At 33.1% G+C, this 23,935-nt stretch overlaps 1 protein-coding gene across 1 annotated transcript in view; it reads left to right on the top strand.

The window, feature by feature from the left end:
• The window catches only part of LOC129216580 (paired box protein Pax-2-like), a 74,563-nt gene extending 56,812 nt beyond the window's left edge, over positions 1 to 17,751 (top strand). Inside the window, exons 8-11 of the mRNA XM_054850795.1 lie at positions 14,178 to 14,279; positions 15,170 to 15,328; positions 16,113 to 16,244; positions 17,530 to 17,751. Of these exons, the coding sequence (XP_054706770.1) occupies positions 14,178 to 14,279; positions 15,170 to 15,328; positions 16,113 to 16,244; positions 17,530 to 17,633 (497 nt within the window). The 3' untranslated portion in view covers positions 17,634 to 17,751. The remainder of the gene's footprint in view (positions 1 to 14,177; positions 14,280 to 15,169; positions 15,329 to 16,112; positions 16,245 to 17,529) is intronic.
• The last annotated feature ends 6,184 nt before the right edge of the window (positions 17,752 to 23,935 follow it).

Genomic DNA, 23,935 nt, shown 5'->3' with positions numbered 1-23,935 from the left:
TCAATATAGTTGACTTTGAATCCTCACTGTTACGTTTGAGGAATCCTTATTTCGCCTTAAAATATTTCCTCAAAACTTTTAGTAATCACATTAAACTGAAATCGATGTAAAATTCAAGAATTTAATTCTATCAAAACATTGATGCATAATCGAACTTTGTTCTTATGAATTTTATTCCATGTATTTCAAATATGTATTTCCCGAAATTGTGACACATTTTTATTTTCATACATTTCCTGAAATTATTAAGCAACCAGCTTTTATTCTGAATCATATATATATAGAGAGAGAATTGCTTTTCAAAATCTGGAAAGTACACTTCTACAGTGGATTAACCCACATAGCAACCAGAAATAATCGTCGCGATTTTTAATCCGGTTTCCACATCTGTTTCGCTCGGTTGGACTTGCAAGCCATAAGCATGGAATAAATTGTATACGAAATCATTCTTTTGCAAGCTGCTATCCTGATGAGTTAAACGGCTAAACGTACCCGTCAATCAAACGGAGATTTAAAAATTGCGTTCTGAGCATTAAGAAAAGTACAGCTTATGCAACTTGCATCTGTAATATTTTGGAAATAGACGTGAAGGGTTTGGAAGCTTACGTAGCTTTTCAAGAAGCAGGATTGAAAACATATTTTGCAATGAAAATTTCCATCTAAGTTGTTCTGCATGAATTTGTAATTTAAAAGAGATTTGTTTGAAATACAGGACTGCATAATTAATCATCAAATTTAAATTGTTTTCTAAACAAGAAATTCATTAGAAGTCTTTCTTTTTTCTTTTTTGTATCTATTATATTTTTTGAATGAGAGTAGCTGTTTATCAACAACTGAATCTTTGATGCCGTGGTTGAAGTGTTTTATCAACAGCAATTTTTTATTAAAAATCTTATTTTAAAGGATATCCCAAAGAAAAATCATTTAAATGAATCTTCATTTTACATAAAATTTACGTTTAGATTTATCACGAAGCATGGACACTCAATGTAATATTGAATTTAAATTTCTGTATCTAAGAGAAGTTAAGTATAACTTTAAAAATGTCTTCTGGATTCTGGTACAGATTTTCTGTTTGTAATGATATTAATTAGAGTCACAAAGAAGAAAAACACAGCTTTTACTCCTATTCAAAATTTAACTCGGCTAATCATACAAATTCATTTTTCATATACAAATGACACTTAATATTAATTATCATCAGTTAAAATTGGTGTCTCTCGGCAGTCACCTTCTCTTTACTGTATAACTATAAATATCGCTTAGAAATCTGGGGAAAAGTTCACAAGTTTAAACCTTAAAATTGCCCATCGTATTATTTTAAACAGGAAAAGTTCTTTCAAAGTATTTAAAAAATAGGAAATATTATGCTTAAGAAATAGTACCTGGACGACCGAGCCTCGCTCGGCTTTAAAAGAATTATTTTTTTGTCAAATTGTGTTTTTTTGAGGTTCAATACTTTTCCAAATATACTTGAAAAGCTTCACGTTAACAAAATATTATGTACTCGACCTTCTTATAACACTAAAGTACCAAACAAAGAAGATTCTGAATGTAATTAAACCAACATTTTGCTTTAAACTATCTGTTACGTTTGTTTCCACTATACAATTTTCTTGTCAGTATTAAAATATTTTGATTTTAGTTTTGGTTTTGCTATGGTGAAATCGGTTTTTAACCGAATATTTCCTTTCATACTATGATGCGTTTCACGATTTTATCCCAATCGAGATTTTCTTTTTGAATAAGTACTTTTAGTTTTTACGCCAGAAAATGCTACATACAGCATGATATCCATCAAAACTGATGATCCACAAACCATTCCAACAAATGATAACAACTGTCTTAACAAAACATAAACAATCTCAAGACATACACTTCTTCGAAATAAAATTTAGATGCGTGATTTAAAAAACATGTTAAACTATTTGAAGTGTAAAAAGAAAATAAATAAATAAGGTAAAATAAAATAGGATGGTCAAGCAATAGTTTCACTTAAAAAAGAAAAAAAGCCTTACATCGACTTACATAATGCTTTTGAATTTGTTTTCAGCCAAGTGTGTTTGAAATTAGCCAAAGTGACCAATATCAGCCAAGCCTGGCAACCCTAAGCAAGTATAAAATTTTAAAGCGAGAAGAGACAAATTTTCATTGTTATGGTTGCAAATCGTCTGCCTGATGCGTCAACTCACTGTTTACTTCAAGGCTTAACTCAATTTGACTTTATATTAAAAAACTGTTTTTTGTAAAAAATCGCGTTTTTACAGAAAAAAACACTGATGTAGATGAACTTAGAATGCAAAACTACAATTAAATCCTAAATTTCATCCAAATCGTTAGAGCCGTTTCCGAGATAAGAAATATATACATACCCACAAGAATTGCTCGTTTAAAGATATAAGATTTGCATTTGTATAAATTTTTGATCACAAGCTATATAATGTATAATAATAAAAGTATTCTTATCGATTTGTAGTTTCTAGATTTTGATGAAAAAAGCTTCGTGAATGGTTTCAAACCTTCATTCTGTTCAGGGCTCAATTTTTAAATAAAGTGCGAGGAGCATATAGTCTTCAGAACTTATTCTCATACGTAAATGATTTAAATTTTTCTAATGGGCGAAAATTCCCATGCAATTGGAAATAAGCACAGGGACTGAATTCCCATGAGCTTCCAGGCAAATGTAGCCCTGACTTTATGACAACTGTAACGCAAATGCCTGTAGTGAAATTGCTTTACAGGCCCATCCCGAATTTCTTTAACGAGAGAAGATATGCGATGCCGATCCAATCATTCAATTGTTTTCGCGATTTACAAGATTTTGATGTAAAAAGACGAACGAGGGGAGTGCCCATAATGAGGGATGGGAGAAGGTCATTTCCGTACTCTTTTTCGATTCAATTACTTTCTCGCACCCCAAGTCCCGCGGCGTTGCCCAAGGCCCCATACTTCCATAAACCACATTCCAATTCCCGACAAGGGTGATCGCACTCGCGTGCCACTTGGAATACGATGGATCACCCCTTCCACTGCTTCCATCACACAAATGCGCACCCGGACGTCGTAAAATTCCACCCAAGAGAAGACACACACTCTTCATTACGATGGGATGAAGGGATGTCTTCTTAATTTCGAACGATGTTCTTCTGGAGGAGTTTGCATTCTTCCGAGATATTTTGGCGGGTTATGATGGACTTGTAATGAGATCATGTGGATTGTCTTTACCTGTACCTTTAACTTTATTTCTCATTTCATCCGCCTCTTCCCCAAAGAGCGTGATCGATGGAACAATGTCGGGACATGCACTTGGCGGCAATCTGATTCTTAAAATGTACTTCGCCACCAAAAGTAGCAGTTATTGCCAGGTACTTCATTAGTTTGCAGCAGCGTATGCAGGAAGGAGTCGAAGCCAAATATTATGAGAACTTTCCAAATTTAGGTTTGAGAATATTAAAATCCTTATATACAATGAGAATATTAATTTTATTTCAGGAATGGCCAGAGTCCCTTCGGCACCCCTCCTAAGTAAATGTTTTAGCTTGTGATGTTGAGATAGGGATCCATTAGCGTAAAAACAAAAACAAGTGAAATCTTAATTGTTAGAATTTAATTTTTAAGTGATAATCTTGAGCTGCAGCTGTTCTGAAACGTTTTAGTGACCGTTAAGGATGATTATGTTCCGCTTGCATAACACTAAACCACTAATATGTTATTGGAAAATTAACATGTTGAGTAGTAGTAACACTACAGAATGACCAAATAATGGTAATCAAGAAAATCTCACCAATAACTTCATAAGTAACTACAATGCAAGTGTTACAACAAGGTTTCTTTATACATTTTTGATTTGTTTTAGGTCACTTTATGTATCATCTTAGAATCTCTACTTGTCCATGCCTGAGAACCCGTGTTCAATTATAATTCATTATCATTTTTACACATTGCCACTTTGCAGAGCAGCTTACAGAACTGGAGGGAAAAAGTATAAAATGTACAAGGCATTTTTTTCCTCAAATATTGGAAAATACGTGGCACCTTCCACAGCTGTATGAAGCTATTTTTAATTGAAAAAAAGGGGGTGGGAGAAATATTCTGAATGAACTAAATCTATTGGGCAATACAAGGGAAGTTTTCTTCTTGTAATCCGGAATTTATCTGGAAATCCGTATGATTTGTAATTTTCCTACTGAAAGTACAAAGCGCGTTTTTAGTTTCAAAATAAAACATTTAAAAAAAAAAGTGACTCATGTAATAATAAACTTTGAAAAGATTTGGAATTTTACTTAAATGTGATAGAATAAAAGAGAACTTATCAATTATATATATTCACTCGTTTCTTATTCAATTTCAGGAATAAAATGTATTTTAACTTAAGTAAAAAGATTCTTAGAACGTCAATGCAATTTTCTTTAATTTTCCTTCAAAAAAAAAAAAAAAGCTGCATATAGTGTAAAAAAACTTGGTCACTTTGAAATATCGTCATTAAATACTTGAATACATTTTGAGCACCAAAATTAACTATTTTCTTTAACAATAAATGTTCCTCCTAGTGAGACGTTTTAAACTGATTGCAAAGCAAATAATTCCTCAAAATTAGCAATTAAAGATTTCATGCTTCAATTTTAAATTTAATCAACACTCTCAATGTCACAACAATAGTTTTAAGCCCCTAAATCCATTTTGCAGAAATTATTTTTATTCCGATTCTTAGGAAATTTTTTTGAACCAAATCTGTAAACTGGATTCATGCTGACACTGATGTGCAATTAAAGTAAATCACATAAAGTGACAGTTATTTTTCCACATGGCCAATTTTCTCGACTACAGAACTTAAGTTACGCTTTCACTGTGCCTGTAAATCGGTTTTTATGCTATCACTGATGGGTAGTTAGAATAAGTCACATACAGGGCAAGTCACATCTCTACAGAACCGATTTCCTGATTTCGTGTTGCGGCTGCGTGAAACTACCCGACAGTGAAAGTGTTCTGCTGAGTCTAGCTGCTTTTTCATACAAAAAATATTGTTATGTATTTTTAAGTTCAATTTCATAAACAAAAGTTTTCTTACGTTAGAAACGTTTTTTCATTTTGTTTTGTTTTTCTTCACAGAAAAACAAACTTTTGCGCGGAAAAAAAAATCTTGATTCTTTAATTTACTTCAGGTGTACAACCAATGTACATATAATGCTTGTAATTTTCATAACTTACCGAATTAAATTTGAAACATATTAAAAAAGTTTTGCTTCTTAAAGTAAGTAATTTCGTTTTGTTGCAAAACTTTTTCCCCATCTATATGAACTACCTGAAATATTTGAGCGAAACAATAGCCTTTATTCGATTCATTTCACTTTTCTTGAAAGAACAGAAAATGATAATAATATCACAATAATAAAAAATAATAGCAACGTAAATAATAATAATAATAATAATTAATAATAATAATTAATAATCATAAGAATATTAATATAATGATAGCAACAACAACAATAATAATAATAATAATAATAATAATAGATACGAGGGCTCCATTCCCTGCTCTCTTCGCTCGTCATCCACCGTTTACCGCCTAGAGCAATCGATCATCAATCCGCCTTCGGCCGTGTACATACTTATGGACTTCGCCCCCTCCTCATTGCCTGTGATGACTGTGTATAAACCCTGCCTTCGGCGGTGTACAAAGGGGACTCCGTCCCTTGCCGCCTGTCATTTCGAAATATTTCACCAAATTTGCTGATAATGTTTTGCCAAATGTAGCGACTAAAACGGATAAATTTCACCATATTTAACGCTACCGGTATTATATTTGAGGATTTTAATGGTATAGTTTTTGACTCATAACTCTAACACGTTAAGGGCTGAGCTTGGGCAAAATGGCTTCTTCCGGATATTCTATATCCAACGTTATGTGCAGCGACTTGGGAAACGTTGACAGTCCGGAGGAGGTAGGGTTACACACACACACAAGACGTGCACATATGTTAGTTATATAGGTGACACTTTTTGCCGATTTGTTTCTATATTATTTTATAAACTAGTTTAGCACGATCCAAAAATTTAAATTACGTCATCGTTCAATCACTTAAGCAGGTAAAAATTTCCCCCAGAAGTAAAAAAAAAAGTAGGTCGGAAACTCAAAGTAGCAACATCGAAATCAAGATTTCCACCCATTGTTCATTACCAAACATAAATACCAAACATTTAAATTACATCATCGTTCAATCATCTAAAAGCAGGTAAAAAAAATCCTTAGAAATAAAAAAAAAAGTAGGAAAGAAACTCAAAGTAGCAACATCGAAGTCAAGACTTCCACCATTGTTTATTATTTAAAATTCCTCTACTCAAATACAAGTTGATGTTTGCCTTAGAGTTTGAAACAGGAAATAAGGACAACACAGTTAAATGGCTTTTTCATTTATTTTTCGGGTAACTCTTAGTTTATTAATAACAGTGCATTTTCCAAATCCACCAACAGCTGACTCTTCATTGTTAAAAAAAAAAAAAAAAAAAAAAGTAAATAAATGGGAAACTAAGATGGGGCGAAATAAAATAGTTTCTTTTTAAATTCCACCTGCATCACTTGGAAACTAGATGAGATAAGTTGTTATGATTTGAAACCACTTTTTCAAAAAAGAATTTTTTTTTTATCTCTAGCGTGGTTGAATCGTGAGTCATTCTGCAGCCGAATGATCTCAATGTGCTGTCAAACGGAAAATACCTATGACGAGGTTGTTCCAATGTCGCTGAACTAAAAACAAAAACAAACGGCGACATTTAAAAAAAATTATCTTGCGTTCCAAATTTTTATCTGCATCGTTAAATGCCATGTATGATTAATACAGATATATATGAAATTAATCTACTTTATGCTTTTTTTATCGTTAAATATTTAATCATAAATTAAATCTGATTGGATATCTAAAAGCAGGGGTGCCACCTAGGAAGGATCATGGCGCAGACTGAGGCCTTTGAAATTTTTAGGGCGGGGGGAGTGTTTTGAGGAGTAATTTTAACTTCTTGGGGAGGGAGGTGGCTTCACGATATTTAGGGGGGTGCACCCTTGTTCTTGGGGGGGGGGGGCACCCCTGCTAAAAGATAGGATTGAAATCAAAAGCCATATTTCTTTACTCGAAGAAGAAAATTCTGTCATACTGTGGATTTATTCTATTTAAAGAAAAAACAATTTGTAAAAACACTTTAAATTACAAAAATTAATCTATGAAGCAATAAAACCATTTTAAAAAATTCTAACAACCTTTAAATGAAAAATTGATCTGACCTAACGTTTAACTTTTAATGCAACATTTATTCAGCTTAATCGTAAAATTAAAAGAAAAAAACTTAATAAAATAAGAGCCTCGATTATCCGAGCTAATTGGGACCGCTAGTGTCCCGGATGTCGGAAATCTCGGTTAATAGAAACTTCGTATAAAAACCTGTCAGGATCTCAGATTTTTAAAAAGTATTAATTAAAATACAATGGAATATTTTTAAAAGCTAAAATTGACCATGTAAAAAGCAAGGTTTTAGTTAAGAAATAAAATAGAAAATAACTTGTGGCAAGTTTTAAAAAAATGTTTATTTATTTTATTTTTTTTACATTGCCAAGTTAAATATTGAAAGATGTATTTAAAGAAACAAACTTCTATAAAATATTCTTATTTTCAAATTTTAAAACTCTTCATTTAATATTAAATTAAAGATTTTTTTTAATAGACTTTGTTATCGGCTCGGTTAACAGAAACCTCGGTTAATCGAGTTCTACTACTATCAAAATTGTAAAAAAGTATCTTATTAGCTGCTAATATGGCTGAACATTTATACGCACACATGAATCAATCGTCGTTTTACCAACGTTTTTCTTCAGCCTTTCATTGACAACTATCATGAACGATAATTTTATTCAACGGTTTTGTTTTCTTCTGAAGATATTTTTCTTTTGGTATTTTATCTAGCAAAAACACAACCTCGGCCCCTTAAAAGTTAAAATAGATTTCTTACAGTTAATAAACAGATTAAAGATAAGTAAATATTTAAAAAAAAAACGAATTCTTCCGGAGCAGTAAAAAATTTAGTGTTTTACGTATTTTGATCTTAATTTTCCACTAATGCAGTACTTATAACGTCATGTCAATAAATTTTCATTTATATATATAAAAAAAATTCTTTAAGCTATATTTCAAGTTACAGCCATTTTGCTCCATCTCCCCTCCCCCCCCCCCTAAACGTGAACGATTTGGTATTAAATGGAATCCACATGGAAATGGGCTAGCATGTGGTAAGGGTATAAGTAAACAGAATCCAGACTAAGAAGAATCCCGCCATTTAAAATAAATAATTAAACCGAAGTTTTGATTACCTACAGAAAAAGATCTATGGTACGATGTGGAAAAATGACTCCGTAATAAATTTGGGGACCATTGGGGATGATTTAAATAAATCTCACATTTTGTAATTTGGCTTTAATGTTTAATTTAGAAACAACTCATGGGTACAAATAGACTAAAAAATTTCTTTCCTTTGCTGAAAGTTTAAAAAAAAAATAAAATAATAATTTTATTCCTTCAAAGAATTTATTGCGTACGTAACTACTTCTTAACATAATACGCGAGCCAAAATAAAGGGTGTTTTTTTTTTAGAGGTATAGAACTTTAAGTCGGGAACACTGTTTGATCTGTGGGCCATTTTGATAGTTGTCACTTGTTTTGTGATTAGTTTGGTATGCCATTTAATCATAAATAGACAACAGGACGGTGCAACATGCCACACAGCGCGAGTCACAATTGATTTATTGAAGGAAACTTTCGGTGAACGAATCATTTCGCTTAATGGACCCGTGAATTGGCCTGCAAGATCATAGGATTTAACTACGCTGGACTATTTTTTGTGGGGCTGTGTGAAGTCTCAGGTCTACACCGATAAGCCACAGACGATTGACGCCTTGGACAAGAACATTCGCCACATATCACTCACATACGGCCCCCATTGCTGCAAAAAGTGATAGAAAATTGGACTTCCCGATTAGACGTTCTCCAAGCCAGCCGAAGTGGCCATATACCAGAAATCATTTAAATAAAAATGGCAAAAAATCATTTTTCGAATAAAGTCAAATTCATGGCGATTTATATCTTTTAACGGTGTTTTATTTGAACCTAAATTTCTATACCTCTAAAAAAACACCCTTTATCAATCAGAATCTTTGTTTTTTACTAGTTTGAAACCCAATTCGATGCTTATTACTTCCTTTTACAAAAAAGGAAGTATTGTATTCGCGAAAAAATTTTCACTCAAAAATCGCCCTTAATTTCCATTTTGCTCACCCCCAAATGAATGTTGAGTTTTTTTTTCGATTCGACCACATGCGGAAAAGTGCCTAAGAATGTATAGACACGCGAAATATCCATTTTGACCATCACCGAGGTAATTACAACGACTTTTCTCGTGACGTCTGTATGTATGTGCGTATGTGTGTATGTGCGTATGTGCGTATGTGCGTATGTGCGTATGTATCTCGCATAACTCAAAAGTGGTATGTCCTAGAAAGTTGAAATTTGGTACATAGACTCGTAGTGGGGTCTAGTTGTGCACCTCCCCTTTTGGTTGCTTTCGGATGTTCCTAAGGGGGTCTTTTGCACCTTTTTTGGGGGAAATCATTGTTAATATCAATGCAAACTTAAGTGGTGTTATAATTTGGTAAACACTTGGTGACGTATCGCCAAGCTTTTGGTCGCCAAGTTTTTTCGCCAACTTGGCGACGATTTTTTTTTTTTTTTTTTTTTTTTTGTGCTTCTTATAAATTAATTGTTCTCCTGCCAAATATACCTAGCCATTCCTGATTTGTTATTTTATAAGAATGAGATTAAAAAAACATATATTCAGCTCAGTGGTGACTCTTTTTTACTTCCTTTTACAAAAAAGGAAGTATTGTATTCGCGAAAAAATGTTCACTCAAAAATCGGCCTTAATTTCCATTTTGCTCACCCCCAAATGAATGCTGAGTTTTTTTTTCGACCCGACCACACGTACATATGTACCTAAGAACGTATAGACGCTCGAAATATCCATTTTGAAGTTTCCCGAGTTAATTACAACGAGTTTTCTCGTGACGTCTGTATGTACGTATGTGCGTATGTATGTCGCATAACTCAAGAACGTAATGTCCTAGAAAGTTGAAATTTGGTACGTAGACTCCTAGTGAGGTTTAGTTGTGCACCTCCTTTTTTGGTTGCATTCGGGTGTTTCTAACGGGGACTTTTGCCCCTTTTTGGGGGGAATTCATTGTTAATTTCGATGCAAACTCAAGTGGTGTTACAATTTGGCGGACACTTGGCGATATATCGCCAGTCTTTTGGTAGCCGTTTTGTTGCCAAATCTTTTCGCCAACTTGGCGACAAATTTGGCTATTTTTTTTAAAATCTGGTTTTAATGTAGCCATTGTTGGTGATATTTAGAGAGTTAGAGAGAGAATCACATTAAAATTGCAATAATAGAGAAATAACATTAAATTGGTGTAAAAGGAAGTCATGTGATGCACACATCAGCTCGTTTTTTAATTACTTCCCTACTTATCAGTTGTGTCTTACTTAAATGCTTTGAATGACATTATTTACGAATGGCTGGTTTCTGAAAAGTCAACCTTACGCAAATTGATTTGAAATCCTTTTATAATTATTTTCAACTGTCCAACTGTCAGCCAGTCACTTTCCACAGAGTAAATAATTCACTTGATTTCAGCACATGATCTAATATAAACAACAAATGAGGCTTGATTTCCTTAAACATTCTGCTAAACAGGCTTGAAGGTTTATCTTGCCCGTCATACATAAATCGAATATTTAGTTCAGATCTCTGTATCTTAACTTACTTTTCCGTTTCTGTTTATATGTGACTTTAGCAAATGTGACTCATCTCTATTATAAAGGGCAATTCATCAAAGAGAAGAGATGTAATTAAAATATGTGGAAATTTTAGATGAATACATCTCATATTGATAAACAAATTGATGGATTGAATAACAAATACAATAAATCAGATAAGTAATGAATTAAATCGACGTTATGATTTTATTTCACGTTTTTATCGAATTCAATGCGAGTAATGTACGATTAAGTGTCCTGTATACAACAAAAGGTAGTTATTTTTTATTTTCAATGTAGGCAAGGCTTTTCCAGGGCTTGATAAAATAATTTTTAAATCCGTCAGCTATAATAAACATTTTTTTTTTTTTAAAGTCAATTCCTACTAAGGTCAACAAAGAAAAATTCTATAGTTTAGCTTCTTTTCATTACAATTAATATTAATATATATACACCCATAACAGAATCACAATATTAAGTGGCAAAATAGAAATCAAATTTAACTAATGAATTAATATTTGAAAAAACTGTATTAACAGCATGTATCCATCCACTATAAGTTTAAATGGGTAATGTACTTGAACTTGAGTGTATGAATAAAAAGTACTTTATTAACGATTGAAAACTTGAACAAGATATATGAATATAGTGAGAGATGGAAACTAACAGCAGGAATTGAAAAAGTCAGAATAGTCTGACCAATCAATCATCGATTTTCAATGAAATATCAACGATTAACAATAGCTAATCGCAATACTGTTCTACTTTATTCGGCTTAATTCGTTCACAGAAAGAAGTGTACAAAATTTTTGTCTTGCAATAATTTGTGACATGTTATAACGTACACGAGTTACACTCAATGATAAACCCACTTCATAACAAAAAACTCGAAATTTTATCACTGAGCTACCACAATGAAGTATTAAAATGTATTTCATGAAAGATGTTAATGAATATTTATTTGTGTGTTATTTTGAAATTTTTGTGGTTTATTATTTCTGGTTACTTTAGATAAAAACGCATGGCTGAATAATATCTGCCAAAATATGTTTCAGGAAACGAATTGAATCAATGAAGAGTATTTTATTTGTTTGTTGTATAAGTTTTTGTAGTTCACTTATTTTCGGTTACTTTGTATGAGCCTGCATTGCTGAAAAATATCTGCTAATTTTTCATGGTGATGGTTTCTGCTTTGGTGGTGGTCTTATACAATGATTTCACTTCTTCTGCGCTCACGAACAATCTCTTATGGCTCTTTCCTTGTCTTTTCTTCTTCTTTTTATTTTATTTTTACTTTATTTATTTATTTATTTATTTATTTATTTATTTTTATTTTATTTTATTTATTTTATTTATTTATTTATTTATTTATTTATTTTTATTTTATTTAATTTATTTTATTTATTTATTTATTTATTTGCTTTTTCAACTAAGCTTCTTACTTGAAATTTTATTGACAATCATATGTATTTGATGTTTGTTATTTATCACTGTTTTAAATTTACCATATCATTATTTATCTTCATAATTCTCGGGTCTTTTCAAATAGGACCAAGGTTTTTAATTAACATCGCGAAAAACGTTTTTTTAATTTTAGTGTGAAAAGAAAATTAAATGCTGTAATGCTATAGAATTGATTATATTAATAGAAAAACCCACTCATTTACTTTCCCTTCGGAATAAAAACAGTTAAAACAATCGTTTCGTTTGCAAACAATTGTTAAATCGTTGCTTGGTGAAATTAGGCACTCTTATTATTATTTTAACTCCGTCTTTCTAGAAAAATCCCGCTTGTTTCTTTTTTTCTTTTCTTTCTTTTTTTTTTATTTTTTAAATATATATATATATAAATCAGGAATAACTAAAACTAAACACAGAATTGCAAATTGCACCGTAAAAAAGTAGTAAAGTATGAATTTTCAGAAAGAAATTGCATCTTTAGTTTCGTTAAACTGAAGAATTTAATATGTGAAAATGAAGAATTAATTATTATGAGTAAATGTTCATACATGTCGAAAATGAAATTAAAACTAAATAGTACAAAAAAAAAAAAAAAAAAAAAAAAAAACTTATTTCTGTATATTTTTTTTATTTTGAATGTCAAAACTAAATATCGGTTATATATTTAGCTATTCTGAGTTACAAAAATAAAGTTAGTATAAGATTTGAATTTTAAAGTTTAATTTATAAAATATTTTAAAAACTTCCAAAAAAAAGGTGTATTTTAAAATAACATTAAAAGAAAAAATATCTTAGGACAGTTTCAAAACATTCATTAAAGTTCTTACCACTTTAGAGTTGTAAATAGAATCATTCGCATTTCCACAAAAGGAATTCTTTCATTGAAAATAGATATTTAATGGATGTAATAAAAATACATTCAAATAAAAGAGCTAAAAATACATAAATTCTGAATATGATCTGTCAGCAACCAGCAATTTTATTGGAAGCTATTTCGTACCCTTCATAAATTCACAATAAAACAATTTTTGCAAGTAGCGACGTACCTTGAGAATTTTTTGACCTCTTGTCCGAACGTAGCCTACGTAAGCTACGTTCAAAACATCTCTCACATTCCGACTAGCCTGACATCTATTGGCTGTTTTTCAAACTACATAGAAAGAAAATTTTAGCTCTTCGCAGATCGCTAACTTCAAAAACGCAACTTGACTAAAAATGCACCATGAAACTAACAAACTCATGTTTTCAGTTCATTGGAAAGTACTTTTGTCGTTGCTTAGTTTAAAATAGAGCTACAACAAATATAAGTGATTTACATTTACATCTTTTATGCATAATTTTTCTCGCTTCAAATTCAAAGCTAAATTTTTATTCTTATTCCAATATTAGTATATTTAGTTTTTATAAAAGATTAAGTCTTAATACTTTCCCTGGTTACTTTCTCTTAAAAGTCATTCGATTGCGAAACACATGTAATGAAACTTTTTGATAAGAAAATTTTCTATGACGAATATTATATATATATATTCTTGAAACGTTATAATCAAGACAGTTGCTATTTCAAAATTATATTAATTAAGATACTCATTTGAATACTTTAAAACTTTCTTCAGACTCGTGATGTCAATTTGGTACCTATGCTTCTTTCGTTTTCCTAATTTTACAGTATCGCTTTCCAGTTTTTATCTGCCAAAACTCTCTTTCGCAACCGTTCTGAAAGACTTTCATGCTGCTTTGACTATCCTGTCTTTGTCTTTTCTTACCTTTCTTTTGTATCTATTCACGTTTCCACTTCTGTGGTGTTGGGAATGTTATTGTCATGATATGAGTTCAGAAGAAGTGACGTCATATGTATTTGTGCAGGCAGTGGATCTCTGACGCCTCTCACCCCCATCAGTATGCAGGAAGTGAAACAACAGCTTGTTGTGAATCCAGGCAATGTCTTGGATAATACCTACGTAACAGGTACTACTCAGCTCATTGTGCTTTTTTTGCAATCTTTTTATGCCTTCTTAGGTATTTAAATTTTATAAAACACATGCATATCGTTATTTTTTAAAGAATTTTTGTAAACTTTAAAATTTTCAGTGTTTGTGCGTGTTCATAGATATGCACATGGGAGTTCAAGGGCTCATAAAAAAGGAGGATTACAGAAAGTTGGCAAAAATTTTGCATTTGAGATTCATGCGAATTTCATATTCCTTTATAATATTTCATGTTTTATTTTTAAAATGTGATATTTTTGGAAAACAATCAGCCATTGTTATTTTGAAGCTAAACATGAAATAAGTTAATGGAGTTGAAACGTAATGCAATTGAAACTGCTTGTTAAAATTGAAGTGGGACAGATATTAAAAGAATAAAATTATTCAGAGATTTTGCTCTAAATGTAACTTCAATATTGCCTTCCAATTTAATTTTAATCAAAATTCAGAACGTTCAAGAAAATAGTAGTAGCTGTCTGGTTGATAGCAATTGTCATAGAAATTTATTTCCCTCATTTTGAGCTAAAATAATGCTAAATGTCTGGCTGTACTTTTTCCTTCAATGGGCAAACGACCTTGCGCTTTGAAGTTGGGCCTTGCTGTTTGAGCGAGATGCAAAGAATGGAGTTCCCGTAACACTCACTGACAACTAAGCAGCTGATGCTGATTTGAATTACCATTGGTACAGTAACCATGATAATAAAAAACTAGAAGTTGAAGACTAATTTCCTAATTTATGTGTTAAAAATTTGATCACATTTAAATTTGTCGAGAATAGCTTGCAAATTAATGTTTGCTTGCACATTAATAACACGCATAATTATTGACAAGGGAATTTATGTTGAGCTTTTTTTTTTTTTTTTTTTTCAGTGGGCAACAGTGGTGAGGTGTGCGGTGGAAGTCCTTCTCCAGCTAAGGCTGAGCTGAATGAGGGTACTTCGGCTCTAACGGTTCTACAGCCAGTCCATAGTCCTCTGAGCCCCAACGCCACTTACACGCCCCTGCCATCTTTCTCACAGTACCCATCCGGTAAGTCAATCAGCATATTAAATTCTGTTTCATCGGTTTGACATTCTTTTCTCTCACAATAGAACGTGGACCTCACGACGGCTATGATGGACAGTATTTCAAATAACCACGTTACTTTAGCTTCTACTTTTCTTCGATTGTGATACGTCTGTTATGAAATGCACTATACAGAAATTAACTTCTTATTATTAAGATTAGGTTTCATTGTTGCTCAGCAAATAACCATCGCACGAGGGACGCTGAATCCTCAAGCAATTGATGTTGATGGCATGAAATGATCATGCTCTCACATCCACAAGGTGTCAACTCACGCAAACGTACAAAATAAAATGAAGATCGTTTAGAACTTTTTGCTTATCATTGAATACCAAATACCAAGGCGACAGGTCAACTGGAGCATATTGACATATCGGAAAAGTATTTCTTCAGTGGAGATAAACTGCGTTTGCATCAGTTTATTATTTGCCTGAGTGAATCAAACAGCCATTATATACTAGTAGTCTTCTTACTTATAGTTGATGGTGCATGAACTAATGCTCGATATCGTGAGAAAAAATCATAAAAACGTAAGTAATTCCGGCGCCAAAAAATGTTGAACAAAAAATTTATAAAATATTTTCAAACACACAATGAAGCATTTTGTGTCTATTTGCTGAAATGTACTGTAAGTCTCTTTCCGAATCATGATATAAAATAAGTGTCTAAATTAAAATTAATGGAATATTTCGAGAAATGAAGTTTATTATTAAATTCTTAACAATAACAATAATTTTTAATTTTACAGTGACAACTATGACTGTACCGGGATCCGGTGTTGCAGCAGTTCCAGGGACAGAGTACTCTTACGCGTCGCCTTATACTCAGTATTCAACTAGCCCTTATGCTACATACGGGTACACCACCAGCAGCATTGTCAGTAAGTATTCTCTTATCTACTTATTTGTTGATTTTGAAAAATCAAGCTATCTAAAATGTACAAGTTAAGAACTGAATTAATATTTTTTCTGTTAATAACTGCATTATTATTTTATTGATTTAGATTTTTATTATTACAGTGAAGCACCGTTTATACGTTTCTCTTTTATACGTTTTTATCAATTATACTTTTTTAAAATTAGTCCCTGTAAAGCCTAATACACATTAACCTATACCTATTATACGTTTTTTCGTTTGTACACTTTTTTCATATAGTCCTTTCAAAAACGTATAAACGGTGCTTCACTGTATTATTTATACAATGGATTATGAGCCTTTTGAGCGTCGTAATAATTTGGTTTTTGCCTCTTACGTTCAAATTCGGACCAAATTCGTGGGTTCTAATTCGGCCCAAGTCGGTAGATTTTCAAGATGAGGAAATCGTCTGCGTCCGTGTCGTACGATTACAGTATGCAAGCGGATTAAATGGAATTGGCAGGCGTCCAGTTAAGAAGTCAATCTGAATGAGGGGGGAAATTAAAAATTTGTGCGTGTGTTCCGTTCATTTGAATATGACTCTGCTTAATTTAGAGAGTAAAATACATCTGCAAAAGCTGACATCCCTGAAAACTAATACATAGATGCATTCATTTCTGTCTGTAAACCGGATGTTTGCCTTTCCACCTAATCGGTGGTCAGACTGTAGGTGGTATGTTCAAGATTCATTGAAGATGTTATGCTCTCGGATAAATTTAATTCCTAGTGAAATTCTCGTCGTTAGAGCCTATGTGCCGCTAACAAATGGGAAACTTGGAGTCAAAATGCTCAAATTGTAATTGCATCTGCCCATATTGGTGCCACATGAAAGATTGGCTGTCAGTCCCAGGCGAATGCAAAAGGCCTGCAAAAGGTGAAGAGTCAACGTGCAGCCTCGTCAGATAGAGCAAAAAACAACATAATTAATTTGTTTAAAACACAAATTGCAGATTACTGCAGACACGTGTTTCGGCGTTACAAGGAACGCCTTTTTCAATGCCAAAAATAATGAGCTTATGGATGAAAAGACATCCGAAAAAAGCTCGTTTTGTCGGATGTCTTTTCATCTATAAGGCATTGAAGAAGGCGTTCTTGTAACGTTGAAACAAGTATCTGCAGTAATCTGCAATTTGTGCTTTTTGACGTTGTTGTTTCTTACTTTAATTTTGCTGTGTTTCTTTGTACACAAAAAAAAATGTATGTGATAACAATTAAATGTATTAATTGCTTTTCTCTTTTCTCTATTATAGCGGATCCGTCCTATTACTACAGCAGTCGTCCAATTACTAACCAGAACACTATCCTGACGACAGCACCGTCCCTCAGTCCTGACGCTTACAAGGACAGATGCTAACTAATGGACTTTAATTGCCCATGGCTACCTCAAATCCAAGCATATTTTAGTCATCCAGCTGACAATCCAAAGTTCTTTCTCATTCTACAAAATGAATGGTGTAGATAGATCTTCTGGGTATTGCACAAATCAGTTCTTGCCGTTTACGGTCGAAGCACCACAACGAGTTATAAGCTTCCATCCGTCATTCCGTCCGTAACAAGGATATTCAAGCATTGATGTGATCCGTTAGCAAGCTTCTCGGATGGTTTTTTATGAGATATTTTTACTCGAACTAGTTAAATGATTGTTTGATGGAGTACAAGTTGTTCAACTAACTGCACCAAGAGCTGTAAATTTCCATTCGTAGTGAGAAAGTTTCATCAGCAGTGGGATCCATCAACCATCAGTTGCTTCTTGGGTGGTACTCTGGTCGGCTTCTATAAGATCGAACTGAATAGTTTATTGATGAACAACAAGCTATTCAATTGATTTTGCCAGGAACTGTAAGTTTCCGTACTGAACGACTTCAGCCCCAATGTGATCCATTTGTTGAACTACTTACGAACATATATTTGAAATAGCTTATTGATGAACAACAAGCTATTTGACTGGACTAAAAGTAGAAGCTACCACCAACTTTAGAAACAGTAAAAAATGAGGCAAAGAGTTTCATTCTTAAATTACGGTGATATTAAAACTCTCGGTTGTGTACGGTAGATTTGTAGTTATCGTGCATTAAGTTGGTAAATATAGAGAGCAGAAAGTCAAAAATAACGCTCATGTGAATTAGTCATTGAAGATTATTTAGAAATGTCATCGTCATGTACAGTAGCTTGTGATCATTTACGTATGACCGAGAACTCGAATTGGAATGAGTGCAATCTGATAAATTATAAGCTCGGTCCAAGAGTGAGTGTCAAATGATTCTGCCCGTTGAACAACCGTGTTTACATTTTGATAGTCAATTAAAGAGTTTCAGAGATACAAAAGCAAATAAGGCTGAAGTTAACGTGTTCATATACCTCTTGAGGACTGAGAAATGAAAATTTCAGAGCTATTGATTTGACTTTTGATGAGAGGAGCTTACTGCTCGAGCAGAAGTGATCGAGTGGAATGACACTACTACAGGAACAATAGTAGTCATGTCAGATCGTTTTTAATCTGCATACCAAAGAGATTTTTAGATTTTTGTTCAATTTTTACCATCATTTCATAATTTTTAATTTTGTATTATTAGAAATTGACATACCATTCGATGTTTCAGCGTTTATAATTCGTGTGTTTGTTTACACTTTTTTATTTGCAAAGATTATTGTGTTTTACAATGTAAAGTTTTGTCACATAATGTGTTTGATGTTTATTGAAAAAGCGAATTGAGTTGTCTTCCCATATTTTGCAGTCATCTTTATTTATAGTAGAAATTTTCCCTTTTATTCATTTGAAGAGCATTTTTCAAAATATTATTGATGTAAACGTTTTGGGAAACCCATATTCGCATGCTGGAACGTCATGGACTTGAATCCTTCACTTCTTCATCACGTGATTTTCTTTCAGCAATGAAACAACCAGTTTATGACGATATTCAATGTTTTTCTTTCTTCTTTTTTTTTTTTTTTTTTTTTTTTTTTTTTGCGATTTCTGATTGATAATAGAGACAGCTTGTAAGCTCAAGCAGCATGTCCTATGATGATATTTCATTTTATGATTGTAAAACATTTTATTTATTGCTGCATAGTATTAAAAGTACTGCTCGAAATTATCATTTATCAAAAATATTTGCAATATTTTGCTAAGTCAATCTAATGTACCCAGTATCTTCCTTGTACTTTCACAGTATTTACTAACATTAGATTCGTAGTTTTTCTTAAAACACTCATTTTTTATGCATCAAAAATAAAAATATGTAAATCAATGATTTTATTCAAAATTGAAAATTTTTACCTGTTTAAACGATATCATTTTCAACAGAGGCTGTTAAAACGGAATTTATAATTTCTCAGTTAGCAAAGCATGCAATATTCCAATTTCTGAGCTGTTTTAAATTTATTATTAACTCTACTGCTTAAAGATTTTTTAAAATGTAAATGATTGAATTTGATGAATGAATGAATTTGAATGATTGACATTTTGAAATCGTGTTAACTAACTAAAACAGATAAATATGTCTTCCTCGTCTACAAGTATTTCGTTGTAAATCATGACATTTGTCCCCTTAGTGCAGTGGGGGCATGATTGGCCAGCGTAGTCTTTACAAATGTGGTCTTCCCAAAACGAATTGTACTTAAGAAAACGAGTGTGTACAGTATGTTCTCGAAGGCTCATTTACTTAAGAGGCGCGAATACATCTTTATTGTTATTTATTGTGTATACATTGTCTATTTTTGTACACCGCACCATCCTTCGCACAAATCGTCGTCCGCGCTTACTGCACCGGTTCATCTTGCACAAATGAAGCCCAAAAAGCACTTGCTACACATTTAAACGAATGGTGAAAGGGGCCACTGAAGATCCTCACTAAACGTTACAATCGAGGGTATTGGCAAGTTCCTTATAAAGTCTTGTGCTGATAAAAATAATAATAATAATAATAATAAATAAATAAATAAATAAAACTATGTAAAATTTATAAATAATTCTTTCTCTTTTTTTTTCATTTTGATCCATGTTTCACTTTTTTTTTTTTTTTTTTTTTTTGCTTTTCTCAGTAAATAATTTGACAAAACCATGCAGGTGGCGCTAGCATCGGAAACAGAAAATTGCGTCTATAAATAATAATAAAAAAAAAAGCTCACAAAGCAGTTTTGACGGTCAACACCCCCAGAACCTTTTTTTTAATATTGCCCATTTTAATATGACAGTTTTTATCTATACAATTACTGTTATGACCAAGCTCTCATACTCCAGAAGTTAAATTACTCTGGCTGCGCTAGTGCCTGTGCGAAGTTGAAAACGTTTAAATCTTCTCAGAACTGCGAAAAGTGCTCATACATAAAAGTGTATTAACGTTGTAAAAGAACTTTTTGAGATGAGGATCAAAATAAAATAATAATTATGTTTATATCTCTAGAAGTTATTACTATTATTATTAGAAATGTTCTTTATCAATGGATGACTTCAAAAACATCCTGTATTTTAAGGATTTTTTTCTCTCAATATTTTTAAAAAATCCATCATGATAGTGTGTAAAATATTACATTATAGGATAGAATACAACTGTAAGATATTCTGCAAAAGCATTATCACTCTACCATTGACACCATTTTAATGTGATTTTTCTTTTCGGTATGGAAATATTTTTTAGATATCACAGGCTTTGTTTTATTCTCTCTCTCTTTTTAAATGTAAAAATTCCCATAAAACAGAAGCTGTTGTAGCGACTGCATTTTGCGGCTTTGTGCTTTGTAAGACAATAGAAATGTACATCCAAGATATTGTTCTACTTAAAAGACAGAACGAATATTTTGCTCTGCTCAATCATTTCTATAAATAAAATATATTTCACTCATTTTAATACTTTTGTTTATCTTCTTTCTTCACATTAATCCAGCTTTGTTTCATAAATACATGAATATAAAATTAATTCAGGGTGAAATATTGAAGTGCGTATCCAGATGTGACAGAGAAGGCTCTATAAAATTCATAGAGGGTGACTACGAAATTCTTTCATACAATATACACTACCAGTTACTGGCTTTCTCAAAACTGCTAAGAAGACGTGCTTATCGACCACAAAGCCTCTCGTTGAGAGTTTTTATTAAGTCTTAAACCGTCTGAATTCAAAATTTAAAAAAAAAAAAAGAAAATACGTCAATATTTGTGCTGTTGATTTGTTAACGATATCAGAAACAGGCCATAGAAAGTAATTTATGCAGAAAAGCTATAAACGTTTGACAAAATGCGAATACTTTTGCGCATCTCAGTTTATCTAAGTTCATCTCATAGACTCCGCGGAAAATGTCCCTAGAGACTATGAAGATTGCCTTTAAAATGTGTGATTTGATTATAGATGATCATTCTTCATAAGGTAGTCAACGGAGGATTTTCACAAATTTCATATGAAATGTCATATCTTATATTCATTGAGGTCTTGTATAGAATCAATTGAAGTTGATCGTGTGGTCTACAGAAAACCTGTCTGGAGCTTAGGGAGATAAGGTATGGGCAGTCATATATAAAGTATGCAGAATATATAAGCAACTAACAGAGATCTATAAACTGAATGCAAAATCCTAGGGCAAAAGAATTGTATGGTGTGTTTCGGTTAATGATGGACTACCTAGAACATTTCTGCTGCCTTGATGAAGGCCTCTCTTGTGATCAAGTAGTATACTCTAGGTTGATACTCTAGGTAGGATACTAGAAGACTGCTCTAGAGTAGCTAGGGGAGGGAGAGATATAGTGCATGTCAATTCTATTGTGTCTATATGCTGATGTCAGAATGAGCCTCGGATTTCTAGGTAGGATACTACTAGGCAGCTGTAGAGTAGACAGGGGTAGTGCATGTAAAATCTATTGTGTCTTTATGCTGATGTCAGAATGAGCCTCGGGTTTCTAGGTAGGATACTTCTAGGCTGTTATAGAGTAGACAGGGGTAGTGCATGTAAAATCTATTGTGTTTTTATGCTGATGCCAGAATGACCCTCGGGGCTCTGGCTCTAGGTAGGGTACTAGTAGGCTGCTCTAGAGTAGATAGGGGAGGAAGAGATATAGTGCATGTAAATTCTATTGTGTCTATATGCTGATGTCAGAATGAGCCTCGGGCCTCTAGGTAGGATACTACTAGGCTGCTATAGAGTAGATATAGGAGGGAGAAATATAGTGCATGTAAAATCTGTTGTGTTTGTATGCTGGTGCCAGAATGAGCCTCGGGGCTCTCAAGAGGTTAATCCGGATTTGTGTTTCAATCCTGGAACACAACACTCCCGCCTTTGTGGTCGAGTTGAGCATCTCTTCCAGTGTTCGTCCAGCATCAATGTTCTATCGTCCTTCGACGGGACAAAAGGTGATGGCCGAAAGGCAAAAGGAATATATTCCTCGAGGCAATCGGTGTAAAGAACCGAGAGACCTTGAGACGTGCCGGCAATTGTTTCCTTCATTAAAGGAGTGGGGGAGATGCCTTATCAGTAGCTTGTGAAGTGATAGTGAATTGATGGCTGATCGTTAGAGTTAATTGTTTCGCTGTCAATGGGGAGGCGCATTCGCAACACAAACTTTCTCTCCCTAGATGTTTGCTTTTGAGAACACGTGCACACGGCATCAGAAGTAATGGCCTTCGGAATAAAAGATGCTGCGAAAGTTTTGGAAGTGCTTCGTCAGGCAAACGAGGTTCGCATGCCGCTATGAACATAAGCGGCTGCCTATGGGAGATCGTTATTGTGTTCATTACTCATGTCATTATCATAAGCGTTCTTATTCTGAAGTAGCTTTCCTTCTCACTTTGCTATTGGCTTTCATACTCTAAGGGATCCCTTCCCCCCGCCTCAAATTGGACGATAACGCCGCTTGCGGTGTTAGAAAATTATACAACTGAAAGAAAGACGATATTTTTCTTGCTTCTCAACAATAGTATTAGCATAGTAATTAATAATAGGTTTATATCAAAAAAAAAACTTTTTGATTTTTTTAGCACTGGATCAAGGACCATTGCTCTAGTCGTATGATTAATTACTGCTAATAATCGAAAATTAATCTCTCAAGATACGTTTACCTATTTGGTTTCCAGTCCCTTCAATAAATTATTGTCTTCTGAAACACACACACGTTTATTAATATTTTTGTTTTCGACAAGCTACTGACGACGATCCTGTAGGTATTATCTCAACCAAGATGATTGATTTTAATCAAGTTGAAGCTTTAATTCTCAATTGTGTATATCAGCAATACATCATGTATTAATAATGCATATAAACATCATGAATTATTGAAAGCTCTATCGCTATTGCTATAAATTTGTTGCTTGATAATGGTAAATGCAAACTTACTTCCCCAGTATCATCTGAACAACCCGACAAACGAACACAAACATGATGAATTTAGTGGAAAGCTACCGCATGCGCAAGTATGAAATGTGGATTTTAAGGCTGCTCTTCAGTGGGGAAGAAAAACGATCTCGCTTGAAAATGGGCCTTTTCTTTAAACGAAAGCAGTGTACATTAGTGAAATGATTGACACTTCAACAGCCAATAGAACGAACGGTGACCGATGAAAGTGTGGATCATGTGACCTGTCACATTTTGCAGGGGGACAGACCGGACGCTCCCCCTGCTGTGCAAGCTGTCGGCGAAATGAAACCGCAGCTTTTTACAGACCCTTCCAAGGAA

This window comes from Uloborus diversus, chromosome 2, assembly GCF_026930045.1.
Source record: "Uloborus diversus isolate 005 chromosome 2, Udiv.v.3.1, whole genome shotgun sequence".
In the NCBI taxonomy this organism is placed as follows: Eukaryota; Metazoa; Arthropoda; class Arachnida; order Araneae; family Uloboridae; genus Uloborus; species Uloborus diversus.
This window is presented reverse-complemented; position numbering and strand designations above follow the sequence as displayed.